A 13400-nucleotide genomic window follows, 5' to 3' on the forward strand; every position below is an offset into this window, starting at 1 on the left:
GGAGATTGGTACAATGTGCGTTGTATGGTCATGCCTCACATTCATTGTTCAAAATTGTCCTTTTTGCTTACTTGGTTAGGTATTTGGTTGGTGTTTTGTTCAGCCACACTGCCTGAGATATTGGTAATACAAGCCTCTAGCTTCTTGCTACCCAGGCTAGCAGCATGCAAGTAGCAGTATTAGTTCTGAAAGATGGGAATGCTCATAGAACAGAGAAGCTAGGGTTAGGAGAATCAAGTGGAGTTGGAGATACTGCTGTAATGCCTCCTTGCATCTTTTACCTGAAGTAGATACCTTGTTACGTAATGCAGGGATGTCAAACTCACATTGTCATGGCATCATCACGTAACGTATCACAACTCCCCCCCACCCCTTGCTAACTGGGCATGGGCGTGGCCAGCGTGTGACACATCTGGGCCCATCTGCAAGTTTGACAACTTTGGCCTAATGGCTATGCTGGCCTTTCTTTAAATGAGGATTGGAAAGTTATGTTCCAAGATCTATGTATGATTGATGATCCTTGTTAGAATTTTGGAGAACTCCCATGCAACTGCTAGGACACTCCAATATAATGGGATCATCCTTCTCAGACCAAGAATCAACAGGGTCAGAGATCAGTGATGTAATCCTCTTCCTGGCAGAACAGATTAGCAGTTTTCTGAAAACGAGGTAAACTGGCAAACACAAGCCTCAGTGGAACTAATGGAAATGGAGGGATCTGGAATCTGTGGCCCTTTGTATACCAGATACAGACAGAAGCATAATCAGAATATTTCATATTTAAAAAGAAACAATTACAGAAAACAGCTTCTGGAACTATATATTATGTAACTTTAAAATGAAATTGTTTTCTTCTTCTCTTCATGCCATGCCATGATTCTGCAGACTGCAAACTTATGAGCATTTTAAAAATTGATTATACTTACATTCTGAGAATATGTTTGGCTGAAGAGCAGGATAAATACTTACCAATTAACTAAAATAAGTGAATAAAGCAAACCAGTAGAGGACACTTTTGTGAAAAAAGCACTATTATATCATTTTAGAAGATCGGAATATCTAGAATGGCAAGTCCACAAAATTATAAACAATATTGATTAAAACTAGAGATCTCTATGTATGTTGTATACAGATTTATATGCTACATATAAATCAGTGGGATTTAAAGCCATTGTATATAGCCCAATGACTAGTTACATAAAATACATACATAATACATATTTGAAGCACTAAACAGCCCATCATTATCAAAATGACAGAAAAACAGTTTTATTTTTTTAATTGGATAAAATAGCAAATTGCTATATCTTATTATCTAAGTCATGCCCATTTTACGAACTTTCTTAAAGTACCTGATTGACTACTGCCCAGCTAATTTCACATATAAAAAATCCAATAGATAATAAATATTCTGTAGGGTTTTATGACTGCAATTATAATTTTACATAACTCTGTAACCATTTCACAAACAGGCTATCAAAAAGTGTACATCAGTCCTCACAGATGGAATCCTAAAATGTGTAAAAACTTTGACCTAACCTGACAGGAGAAGTGAGTTAACTGTATGGTTCAAGTTTCACTATGAGTTGCATTCGAAAAACCAAAAGGTTGCAGATGGTTTTGCACAGTTGACTGCAACAACCAAGACTAGATGGAAACGATGTCTAGTACTTAGTAAAAGATGGTTGATTTTGCTACAAACATATTAATTTATTGCAATCTTTAATTACAAACTTCTGCCTTAAGCACATAGGGCATTAATGTGAAATCTCACTCCTTGTACTGAATAGTCCGATAATTTTTTTAAAGGATCCTAAATATTGTCATACATGTTGCAAACAAATCCAAGGGGAATCTTTACGCTTACAAATATATTTATCAACCATTATGCGCCACACATATACTGCTTTATGCCACACCCATAACCTCTTGCTCCAAAAAAGCCGAACCTTCGCAGTATAGTCTTGTCATTTATTCAGCGAGGAACACGGGTGGGAGATCGCGTGCACTTTCTTGTGAAACTATAATTCCCATGACCCCACACGCCGAAGGAAGTTGCCCGGTCCCTGGTCTTCCGGGAAGAGCGAAGAGAAACATCATGACGTAGTATTATTGCGCCCGACAGGTGAAGGTGACGAGGTTAGGGGCTGCAGCAGGCGAGATTTCCCCCAACTCTCCGTTATGTTGGGGGCTCAGTCCTTACGCCTCCGTCCGATTTGCACCCAGGCTCGCTTTTTTTCCGCCGCTGCTGCTCCGGAATCGGTGACTTCTACTTGCCATTCTTTTCTTTCTTTTTCAACAAGGGAAAGGGGAGAAGGGATGGGGACCTATACAACGGCACTAATGGTTCTCAGTTAGCTTGCCGTGGGCTTGTTTCTAGTGTGCCATGAGATTTTTGTCTTATGTTATTTCTTCTTTTTGTATTGTGTATATTCTGTGGAATCCGTATGTGCAGTACAGTGCAGATATTAAAATAGTTTTAACTTCTTAAAACATGTCTTACGCGTTTAAAAATATATGCATTTCATAATTTTCCGTTGTGCTAACAGAATTACTGTTATGTTCAATATTGTGCTGCAGATTCGATAAAGGATTAAATTAGAGGAATAAGGGAAGGGAGTATGGATGATGGAGATCTCCAAAGTCCTGCTTTTTGGACCTCCTCAGTTCCTCCAACGTGCTTTTTATTTCTACTTTTAGCATGAAAGCATGCTTTAAAATATATATTTTTGGAGGAAGAGTGCCTTTTTCTTGCCTATTATGAAGGTTTCTGTGCTTACCTTTTGGAAAGAGATTTATTTGCCCCCCCCAACCTTTTTTCCCCTTTTGTTCTTTTTCTGTAGAAGTTTTCTTCAAAGTTAAAGCTATTTCTTTTTGTTTGACAGGCACCCCCAAAGAAAACTCAGTTTGGTCCTCTCAAAGATGAGGATCGCATTTTTACTAATCTTTATGGACGTCATGATTGGAGGTGAGAAACAAAAATATAGAACTTATTTTGCTTGATGACAGGTAAATATACAGTTTCCAAACCTTTTTTTAGTTGGGAGGGGGGGAGAAGTTATGAAGGAAATGGAGGATTAAACATTTAACTAGTGAATAAATTGTAGGCTGCCAAAAATATTTTTCTACTTATCTAACACTAGTAGTTTACTTAAATACAATAGTAATTATTTTAAATTTCACTAATTCTGTGTATTCATTGGCTGTTTGCAAAATTACTGTCTTGGCAATTAAATTTCTCTGGTATTTTGGCACTGCACAATTTTGTGATTGTGTATTTGTGCAGCTACTACTTTTGGGGTTTTCTGATTATTATAAAGGTAAAGAATGCCAGGATATTGTCCTGTCCTGGCTTCTACTACTTTGCATACAATAGAAAATAGTTAAGAAAAATCCACAGTGATCTGCTTGGTGTCAGCATGACCATGGATAGAGTGGGAAGCTTTACTCAACCCCACATCTTTCTCCTTCTTTTTAGTCTCCCTTCTGATTATGGGGAGGGAATTAAGAAAAAGAAAGAGATGGAGAGAAAGGAAGACCTATTTTTGTTGCATTTCTCTTAGATTTTACCGCTGTTTTAGAATAGCAAAGTGAAGGCTAATGCTTGTTAATTCTGTAACTATTGGTTTTCATACAGAGGCTAAGAAAATAATCAATGAAACATTCTGCCCTTTACTTACTTGTGCTACAAATACCAGAGGACAAGGCTCATGTCATGACATCACAGTGCATGTTTTATCATTTTGTCATTATTATGGTTAGAAAGGAGGACTCTCAACTCCATCTACAAGAGGAAGATATATTTCCTAATTTCAAACATTTCCAAATTCCCATGTATTTAGATTGCACCTATTGGTACAACTCAAGATAGAATCAAAATGCTACTGCCTCCTATTTTCCTATATTCTATATTAAGAACCCTTAATATAAGGTGAGTTGGGTCAAGAGAAACCAACTGGGCCAAAATCATATTATGGGCCAACTGGGTCAAAATCATAATTAAATCAGATTCATGCCTAAAGGAAGACTAGAACTTGCAGTTTTCCAGTTTTTAGTCTAGTGTCTTAAACACTACATTAAACTGCTGTCATATTCCAAGATACCTGAACAACTCCAGATGGGGAAAGCAGCTCTAAATTTATTTACAAAATGGAGTTAATTTCTTTTTTGTCTCTAGGTTGAAAGGGGCTTTGAGCCGAGGTGACTGGTATAAAACCAAGGAAATCCTGCTGAAGGGTGTTGATTGGATCTTGAATGAAATAAAAACTTCAGGCCTGAGAGGCCGTGGAGGAGCTGGCTTTCCCACTGGCCTCAAATGGAGCTTTATGAATAAGCCTCCAGATGGCAGGTATGGTACTAATTATGAACATTGTCATTTCAAATGTTAGACTCTGCCTGTCTTCTTGTGCAGAACCTGTCTAAGCCATATTTTTTCCTTCTACTTTTGGGTTGGAAGGCCATTTATTATTAATTAGAATTTGCAACTGTGGCTTCCATTTCAGTCTTTTACATTTAAAATTGTGCACCTCAGCTTTGAGGAATGATTTATACCTGTTTCAAAAGTTTTAAATCCATCTTTTTTTCTCTTATGTTTTTTTAAAAGTTGTATTCTCTAGAAAGATTGGCTCTCTGAAGCAGCCAGATTTCTGGACTTATCCAGAAGAGTTGCTATAAGGGGCATAGTTTTTGGCTAGGTGAATGGAATGTGTGCTCTTATTTAAAATTCACCTTTTCTCAGCCTAGTTTGCTATATGGCTAAAATATTATCATTTTCAGTGGCTGTAGAAATACAAATATAGTTTCCTCAGTAATATTTAGGATGCATACTTGTTTGCTCTGGTTTCCTAAGCCTTGATTTCCTTGCAGCTGAAGTTGAACACTATGATCATTGACTGAGTGAAGATCCTGAACTGGATAGATTAGTTATATAGTCTGTCTGTAAACTTTAATAGATTAGGTAGCATTGCTAACTAGCACACACTGATGGAGAGGCTTTTCTTCTTGTTGATGGATGTAATCATTTCTGTGTTTCAGGCCTAAGTACTTGGTAGTGAATGCAGATGAAGGGGAACCAGGAACTTGTAAGGATCGGGAGATTATGCGTCATGATCCCCATAAACTAATAGAGGGCTGCCTGGTGGCAGGAAGATCTATGGGGGCTCGAGCTGCCTATATCTATATACGTGGAGAGTTCTACAATGAAGCATCAAACTTGCAGGTAAAGCTGCTGTCTCCTTTTATGGTTACCTTAATTTTGTCTGCTAGATTGCCTTTTTCTATGGTCAGAAAACAAGGTCACTGATGTTTGGCCGTAATAATTAATGCTATCTTACTTTATTAGGTGGCAATCAAGGAAGCCTATGAAGCAGGACTGGTGGGCAAGAATGCTTGTGGCTCTGGCTATGACTTTGATGTCTTTGTGGCAAGAGGGGCAGGTGCCTATATTTGTGGGGAAGAGACAGCACTTATTGAATCCCTTGAGGGCAAACAGGGCAAACCCCGCCTCAAGCCTCCTTTCCCTGCAGATGTAGGTAAGGCATTTTAAATGCTCCTACTAGAGGTTTTGGGATATTTTGTGTGTGTGTGTGTGTGTTCATGTGTTGGAATTTCTAATATGCTTCCTCAAGTCAACATGAGACTCTCATTGTCTTATCTATATATGTCATTGACATACTTTTTTCAGCTAAAATAACTTAGAAGTCCCTATCAACTATCCCATTTAATAGTACTAAAACTCCCATTTTGATTATTCTTGTGCCCATTCTCCTTTTCGTCTTAGATCATTCAGAAATGTTGTTAAGCCATTTTCTTTCTTTCTCTAGGGGTTTTTGGGTGCCCTACCACAGTGGCAAATGTGGAAACAGTTGCAGTAGCACCTACCATCTGCCGTCGAGGAGGTACCTGGTTTGCTGGCTTTGGACGTGAGCGTAACTCTGGCACTAAGCTCTTCAATATCTCGGGCCACGTCAATACCCCTTGTACTGTGGAAGAGGAGATGTCAATACCATTGCGTGATTTAATTGAACGGCATGCAGGTGAAAATGATTTATTCACCCTAAAGAATGAGCTGTCACTTTAATTTAGATACCTATATTAGTGGCATCAGCTTTTTAGTTCATTTTGTTCCCCTTGTATGTTGACCTGATCCAATCATCTAAAGAGCCAGGCCTCATGGTTGTGTTTCTGCCTTCTGATCAGGGGGGATTAGAGGTGGCTGGGATAACTTGCTTGCTGTGATTCCTGGAGGCTCTTCAACTCCGCTCATCCCCAAGTCAGTGTGTGAGACAGTTCTGATGGACTTTGATGCCTTGGTGGAGGCACAGACTGGACTTGGGACAGCAGCTCTCATTGTCATGGACAAGTCGGTAAGCAATGTTCCCTAGATTTATTTCTCTGTGTTTAGTGTGTGACATATCTTCATTTTCTTCTTTTTCTCCCCAGACTGATATAGTTCGAGCCATTGCTCGCCTCATTGAATTTTACAAGCATGAAAGTTGTGGGCAGTGCACACCTTGTCGAGAAGGTTAGTGTTGTTATTCACACCTTTTGAAGTGTTAGCAAAATTATCCCATAATTCTCTGAATTAGGGTTGGGATTGAAAAAAAAAGTTCACTATTTCACATTATTTTGCTTATACCAGAATTATTTAAAATACAGTTGAAGCAGATATCTGAAATTCCCTGAGGAGGGAAATTGCTAAGCTGAGGTCGGGAAAAGACCTGTAACCTGGTCAGCAAAATCAATTTACGCTTCTGTGTTCAGGACTGTGCTGCCTCACTGATTTTCACGAGGCTTTGTATTCCACTTATGTTGATTCCCTACCTACAGGTGTTGACTGGATGAACAAGGTCATGTGGCGATTTGTGAAAGGCAATGCACAAGTGGCAGAAATTGATGCTCTCTGGGAGATTAGCAAACAAATTGAGGGTCACACTATCTGCGCCCTGGGAGATGGGGCTGCTTGGCCTGTGCAGGTAATTTCCTCTTTACTTCAGAATGTGCTGAAGAATTGCACAATTTGCTTAAGGGAGGGCTAGAAATGAAATGATTTCATAGGGAGGCCTCAGGTTGGAGTACAGGGAATGTTACCGATGTATTTAATGGGTAACTCCTGTGCTTGATTTCTTGCAGGGCCTAATTCGTCACTTTCGTCCAGAGCTGGAGGAACGGATGAGGCGATACAATGAATTTAAAAAGCAGGCATCTGGATGATAAAGCCCACCTCAAAGAAGTTACACTGTTCTATAATCTTTTGTAGCCCACATCTACATTTACTTGGGCTTCAGTAACAGAGTTTAATTTCTATTATTTGTGACAACCTGCCTCAACCCCCAGTTTTTGTTTGTTTTCTTCTTGGGCAGTTTATTAAATACTTTAGACTGATCTGTGTAATTTCTTACAGCAAGGAAAATAAGGTGAATACCCAAATATGATCTTATTTGATTATTGATTTATATGACCATCTAATTCATAAATGTGACTCTGGATGATGTACAGCATTAGAAATAAAATGCAAGAAGCCCCATGAAAGTAACTGAAAATCAAATCACATAGGAAACCCCGCATTTCAGAACAAGTGCAGCAACATCCTGTGTCTGAGGGCCTTGAATTGCCTTGATATGGAGTTACTGATTATGAAATAAAGCAAAGAAGTAGTTCTAATCTATATAAGTTCATGGGAAAATATTGTCCAAAAGACCAATCAGGATTCTGTAGTACATAAATATAACTTTGATGGAGTCATCTAAAGCTTTATTTTCCTGTTCCTAATTCTTCTGCAAGGCCTATAAATGTGCAGATGAAATGGAAAGCTGATTGTACTATTAATTTGCAAATGTTTAAAAATTTTTAAAGTAGTAAACAGGATGAAATGGTCTAATGCAGCACATCTAGCTCTGCAGGTATATTTCAGTATTGTCTTGCATATATAGTTGGATGTGCAGTTAGCCATGTCGTGGGGGAATTCACCGGAGAAAGCAATTACATTTGGAAGAGTTCGTGGCAAAAGGAACCCAGATTATGAAAGAACCATGGTGATTGGACACTCAAAGCTGACATCAGCCAGAGCACAGAAAAACTCAGTGAAATAGTACAGGATTGGAAAATGTAGAGAGACCTGGCCCAGAGAATTGCCAGGAGTTGGACTTGACTGAATGGGTAACCACCACTATACCACCATCATCATCTGTTGGATGAGCAGTATCAGTCATCTTTAGAAACTGGATGCTTAGTAAGAAAGGAGTAGTGCAGTGTAATAAAAGATGGCTATCATCCATACTTCTTGAACTAGCTTTTTAAATAGTTTCAGGATTCGCTTACTGTGCCCTAAAGCCCAAACCTATAGCTTAGTACATTATGTAATTCTTGTATTCTTGGCTCAGCTGTTGCTCTGGGAGAAAGTAAAAGGGAGAAAACAAGACTTGCAAATTGTTTTATACAAAGTGGAGTAGTATGTCTTTGGGCTGCTTATGATTTTTTTTTTCTTTTATGGTATTCTATACAGGTTTTTAAACTATCTGCCACTTCAGAATTGTTCAATGGCCTCTAAATTGTTTAAATATATAGATATCATACTATAATAAACTCCTGTTTCATTTACAGTGATGGGGGAAAAAGTACAGGGTGTTTGGAGAACCTAGTATAGAGGGTAAAACATAGTGTTATATCAGGGTTCCAACCTCACTTAGGAATATTAAAATGGGACCTGCCCTCTTACCCACTTTACATCATATGTTCAGCCATGGTGACATTTGAATTCTTTTAACATATTTCTCCACAGTAAATAGGCCACATTTTTTGTCTAACTTATTAAGGTTGGCACTGGCAGACATGCTTAAAATAACTTCCTGAATAATAGGTGATACCATTACAAAAGACACTGGGTTATTTGTACTTCTAGATAACAAAATGATTGTGACAATTCCTGGGTGCATTTATTTTGTTTATTTGTATCCCACCTTTATTATTTTTACAAGTAATTCAAGGTGGTAAATGTACATCATTTTGGGGAACAATTCCAGGGCAGAAAACCCCAAACAATTTCCATTTTGTTATAGATGCTATCATTTTGCTATCTTCATGCTACCTGTCCTGAAAAGTAAGGATTTTTAAAATTATTGTTCAATAAATATCTTAAAATCTCATTAAAAGCAAGTATCAACCTTGAGTTAAATGGATCTTTTTGTGTCCCATAGTCTTAAGAATACATGTATATTGGGTGGAATTCAGACTTGTCAGAGTATGTCAGCATAAAGCTTTTCTGTGTAAATCATTGAAAGAAAGGCCTTAAAGAGCCGTTTAGTCCTCTAACCTTTCCAGCCATCAAATCCTAATAACCGCCCTCAAGGTCTCTTAAAGGTTGAGGGAGGTCCCGTTTCACCGCCCAGCCTCTCAGTTTGGGGCGTGGCTTTTGCCATCTACCGATCTCATTGGTGGAGGCTGTGTCCACGGCTGTCCGTTTTAAGCTGCTCTCGGCGAAGAATTCCTTCTTTTGACGGCGGAACGTTTCTACGAGGTTAGAATGGCGCTTTCCATATTTCGCCCTGGCGGAAGTATGCCCCAACTGACATCGCCCCCCCCCCCCCATTTTGTTGAAAAGCAGTCTGGGAAGCTTTTCACTTCCGCCATGTTTGTTGAGGGGGGGGCGGGGCTAATAGGAAGAACTGTGAAGTGGGATTCTCTCTCGTTGAGTTTTGGTTGCTCTGATTAGCTGGTTGCGTCGCCGGGTAGTTTGTGGGTAACTGTGGTAGCGGACCGAAGACTGTCTTGTGTCTTTCCTTGGTGGCTGCTCTCCAAAGAACGAACCTCCTTTTTTTTTTCTTTTTTTTTTTGCTTCTGGAGACTGAATGGGACGGTTTCAGAAGCCCGGCATCTCCTCTATGGGATGGATTACAGCTCCCATCTCAGGCTGGTTGGCTAAGGATAATGGGAGGTGATGTTCAGGTGATGTTCCTATGATAAGGCAAAACAAAAATACCCAAGACCTGCACCCTGATTAACCATCCTATGATAGCTCTCGTTTTCTGACTGTAGAGGACTTAAACTCCTGCCTGCTCTGGGCTTGTCAAATTCCGCGTGCATTTCCTGGGTCTTTATGTTTGTATGAGGGTCGCAGCCGCGTTTCCTGACATAATATGAAACGACTGTGGCAGACTAAGAGTGGTCGGTCCAGATTTGACAGGGGAGATGAAATGTAGACCCTTGAGTTTGGACTCCAAACTTTAGCCCTCGCTGCCTCTCTTGCACAACAAGTTTGGACTAGCCTTAGGAACCATGCGGCGAGGCTCAAGGAATTACTAAATTACAAGGTGTGGGCTGCCATTCAGGTGAAATTCTCCCTTTCCTCTTTTTCTCCCCCATTTAGGGCACTATGCTTCCGTCTCTGCACCACCTCTGCCAGCGTACGCTGCATATACCCATAGCCAGTGTGGGTCTGGTACGTAAATATTTATCCTGGGAAAATGAGCAGCGGTGCAGAGGACTGCTAGAGAAATCCACTGTCCGGTACAAGAAAGAAACTATGAGGGCAGCAGTGCTGGTATCTCTGTGCTCCGTGGCTGGGGATCCAGCGATCCTGTACACTCTGCGTTCAAGCACTCTGACCGGTTCATACAAAGGGGAAGTCAGGTACTTGACAGCTATTCTTCCTCCTTGGTAAATGCAAAGATTGCAGAATACCCAGATGGGAATCATTGCCCCTCAGTCACATCCTCTTGTTGTCTTTGGTGAACATAAGTTTTCTGAAGAACAGCTGGAAGCCTGAGTATAAAGAAGATTAAAGAGAGGCACAATAGTGGTCTCCAGATATATGAAAGTCTTGCAAAAGGCAGGACCTAATTGTTTTAGAGTTGTTCTAAAGAAGGGCGGGGAAGCATTGTTTAGCTGAACATTACAAATTGGCATGCAAACGTTTAATAGCAATGTAGGCTGTGGAGGTATTTGAAAACCAGGCTGGCAATTCAACAGGATGTATTTTCACTGAAGAACTTGGCACAAAGTTAGTGGTGAGCCACAAGATGTCCAGGAAACTTTATGACTTTCCCAGTCCCTGTCAAGTAAGCTTGAGATTTCTCCTTCCAAACTTCCCTTGCACAATAACATATTTGCTTTTGCAGTTTCCCAGGTGGTAAACGTGATGACTCTGACCAGGATGCCATCACCACAGCACTGAGGGAGACCCATGAAGAGCTGGGCATACAGTTAAAGGAGGACTGTGTCTGGGGAATCATGAGACCTGTTCCTGACAGGGTAATGCTTAATTGATCCCCTTATCTTCAGGGATAAGATGAACTTTATTTCAAAGTTCTGTCATGGGATCATGGTGGATATGCTGTTTTGTGCTAGAATTAGTTGGGGGAAAACTTTTTTTTGTAATTGCTGTCTGAGGTGAGAGAAATGGAAAATTTCCAGAAAATAGAAATGGCTGGGCTAGAGGATTAACATGGCACTTGGGATATGCCTTGTTTTGAGGAAGTATGGGATAGTGAAAGATTCATATCTCTTTAATTCTGCCTTTTTTTCCAGACTAATATGATGGTGGCTCCTGTACTAGCAAACCTGGGGCCTTTGGAGAAACTGACACTGAAACCTAACCCCCAAGAGGTGAATCAGAATATTAACTGGGACATACTGTATCACATATTTTTATTCAATATATTTTTCCAAGAAGATGGGTGTGAAACAAAATTCTCAGACACAGTGATATTCTAGTGCAGGGGTGTCAAACTGGCAGCCCGCGGGCTGGATGCATCATGCGCAGGCCATGCCCACCCAGCTCTGCAAAGCAAAATGTCATATGACAGCAACATGATGCCACGAGTTTGACACTCCTGTTCTAGTGGCAGTTCTTCCTGTGTTAAGCACTAATTTCCTTGGAAGTAATCTCTTGAGTGGAGCATAAGCAACCTATGATAGGGATCTTATGGGTAGGATGCACCATTTTCTTTCTTTTTGATACCAGATATTACTATTTCTGAATCTTTCCCCCTTTTTTTTGCTTCTGTTTTTTTTTATCCTTTTTTCCCCTTCTATGTTACAATTTGAGATCTGAACTAATTACTTCCAAAGGATTTTGATGGAAGAAAAGTTATCTCATAACTATATTAGCCTAGTTATGCTTCCACTCCATCTTTGTTGTTCAATTTACAGGTCGAGGCTGTCTTCACACTGTCTTTCTCCCACTTGCTACAAGAAAAGAACCAGGGCTACACCCACTATTGCCGTGATGGGATCTACTGCTACACAATGCCTGTCTTCTTGCACGGTCCTCACCGTGTATGGGGACTTACAGCAATCATAACAGAGCTGACACTGGAGTTGCTAGCACCAGGAAAATACCGCAAGGTGTTGAGGGTCAGCACTAACTTTTGACTCAAATTCACACTTGGATCTCTTTTAAGATCTCTTTTTGTTTTCCGTATATTTGTCAAAGGACTTTATAGAATTGATGATCTCATCAGCCAAGTGCTGCTCCTTTTTCTTATCATAAGAATCTTCAAAACTCAGGCCAGCTCAATTCTAAATAACAAGAAGAAAGCAGTTTCTCTCTCCAGCTCACTACCTCAGATGACAACAGTTACATTATTGGCACAAATAATGACAAAACATCTATCTGTTGTTGTTACCTGAATAAACAAGGACACTTGAAACCTTATGCAGGTTTCTGTTTTGGCAGGTATATGTATAGTACAAATAAAACATAGGTTTTAACCTCAAAGAGATCCTAGACGTGTTTGTTTCGTAATGGCAATAACTTCATAAATGGAATGATAAAAGGAACATTTGCCAGACAAAACACTGATCTTTAAGGCACCCAAATAATAAGTGCCAGCCATCCAGTTTAGGATACACATTTGTGAATGAATCCATATTTCTTTCACATCTCCACTATTTCCTTATCATGTGAAATTTCTGTTTAGGGCTCTGCTGATTTAACAAAATCTGCATTTCAGGAACAGATGTATATAAATCTAAGTTGTATGCAAGAAATAGTATATAAATATTTATGTTATTAAATCAGAATAAACCTGAGATTGTTTGGAATATAGGGAGTCTAACCAGTTCCTAGTTTTTTGAGACATGGAACATTTTTAGTCTGCCGTTCCTACTCCCTAAAACAGCAGCATGAATCACATTGCTACCCTACATAATTCTTATTAAGGTTATGACACATCTTTTAGAACTAGGCATCTTCCAAGATACTTGTGAATTGGTAAACGCTTTGTTGTATGGCAATCTGAAGTGCGTGTGTGCGTGCGTGTGTGCATAGAGGGGACAATTTGCTGATTTCACCTTAGCTTTTCCCCAATATTTAGCAGACAATAACTGAAATTAAACAGTTCAAATATTTATTTGGTGTAACAACAGAGTTGATGGTAGGAATTATAGAGATGATGCTTATT

General features: G+C 39.6%; 2 protein-coding genes across 4 annotated transcripts; both read left to right on the plus strand.

Annotated features, from left to right (window-relative positions):
- Nucleotides 1–2120: 2120 nt before the first annotated feature.
- On the plus strand, nucleotides 2121–7383 carry NDUFV1 (NADH:ubiquinone oxidoreductase core subunit V1). The gene is made up of 10 exons (XM_026721370.2): nucleotides 2121–2262; nucleotides 2886–2968; nucleotides 4178–4348; nucleotides 5035–5218; nucleotides 5342–5531; nucleotides 5823–6035; nucleotides 6199–6365; nucleotides 6442–6523; nucleotides 6829–6974; nucleotides 7132–7383. Exons 1-10 carry the CDS (start codon nucleotides 2182–2184, stop codon nucleotides 7210–7212), a joined length of 1398 nt encoding a protein of 465 aa, XP_026577155.1. The 5' UTR covers nucleotides 2121–2181; the 3' UTR covers nucleotides 7213–7383.
- A 2009-nt stretch (nucleotides 7384–9392) lies between these two features.
- Nucleotides 9393–12724, plus strand: NUDT8 (nudix hydrolase 8). 3 transcript variants are annotated; one of them, XM_026721367.2, is made up of 5 exons: nucleotides 9393–9514; nucleotides 10364–10626; nucleotides 11115–11247; nucleotides 11524–11601; nucleotides 12148–12724. In XM_026721367.2, the coding sequence occupies exons 2-5, from the start codon at nucleotides 10370–10372 to the stop codon at nucleotides 12367–12369; spliced, it is 690 nt and encodes a 229-aa protein (XP_026577152.1). In that variant the 5' UTR covers nucleotides 9393–9514; nucleotides 10364–10369; the 3' UTR covers nucleotides 12370–12724. The 3 variants fall into 3 exon arrangements, with proteins under 3 accessions (XP_026577152.1, XP_087776916.1, XP_026577150.1); XM_087920790.1 differs by having other exon boundaries at nucleotides 9485–9961; XM_026721365.2 differs by having other exon boundaries at nucleotides 9485–9942.
- Nucleotides 12725–13400: the final 676 nt, after the last annotated feature.

Source organism: Pseudonaja textilis, chromosome 1 (assembly GCF_049901715.1).
Source record: "Pseudonaja textilis isolate UNSWEBS1 chromosome 1, rPseTex1.2, whole genome shotgun sequence".
Classification (NCBI taxonomy): domain Eukaryota; kingdom Metazoa; phylum Chordata; class Lepidosauria; order Squamata; family Elapidae; genus Pseudonaja; species Pseudonaja textilis.

Bases quoted from the DNA above. Each gene is read 5' to 3' on its own strand.
- NDUFV1 (XM_026721370.2), top strand. From the start codon at position 2,182: ATGTTGGGGGCTCAGTCCTTACGCCTCCGTCCGATTTGCACCCAGGCT. The intron at 2,969-4,177 runs GTGAGAAACAAA...TTTTGTCTCTAG, and splicing joins TATGGACGTCATGATTGGAG to GTTGAAAGGGGCTTTGAGCC. The intron at 6,975-7,131 runs GTAATTTCCTCT...GATTTCTTGCAG, and splicing joins GGGCTGCTTGGCCTGTGCAG to GGCCTAATTCGTCACTTTCG.
- NUDT8 (XM_026721365.2), top strand. The intron at 11,248-11,523 runs GTAATGCTTAAT...CTTTTTTTCCAG, and splicing joins TGAGACCTGTTCCTGACAGG to ACTAATATGATGGTGGCTCC. The intron at 11,602-12,147 runs GTGAATCAGAAT...TTCAATTTACAG, and splicing joins TGAAACCTAACCCCCAAGAG to GTCGAGGCTGTCTTCACACT.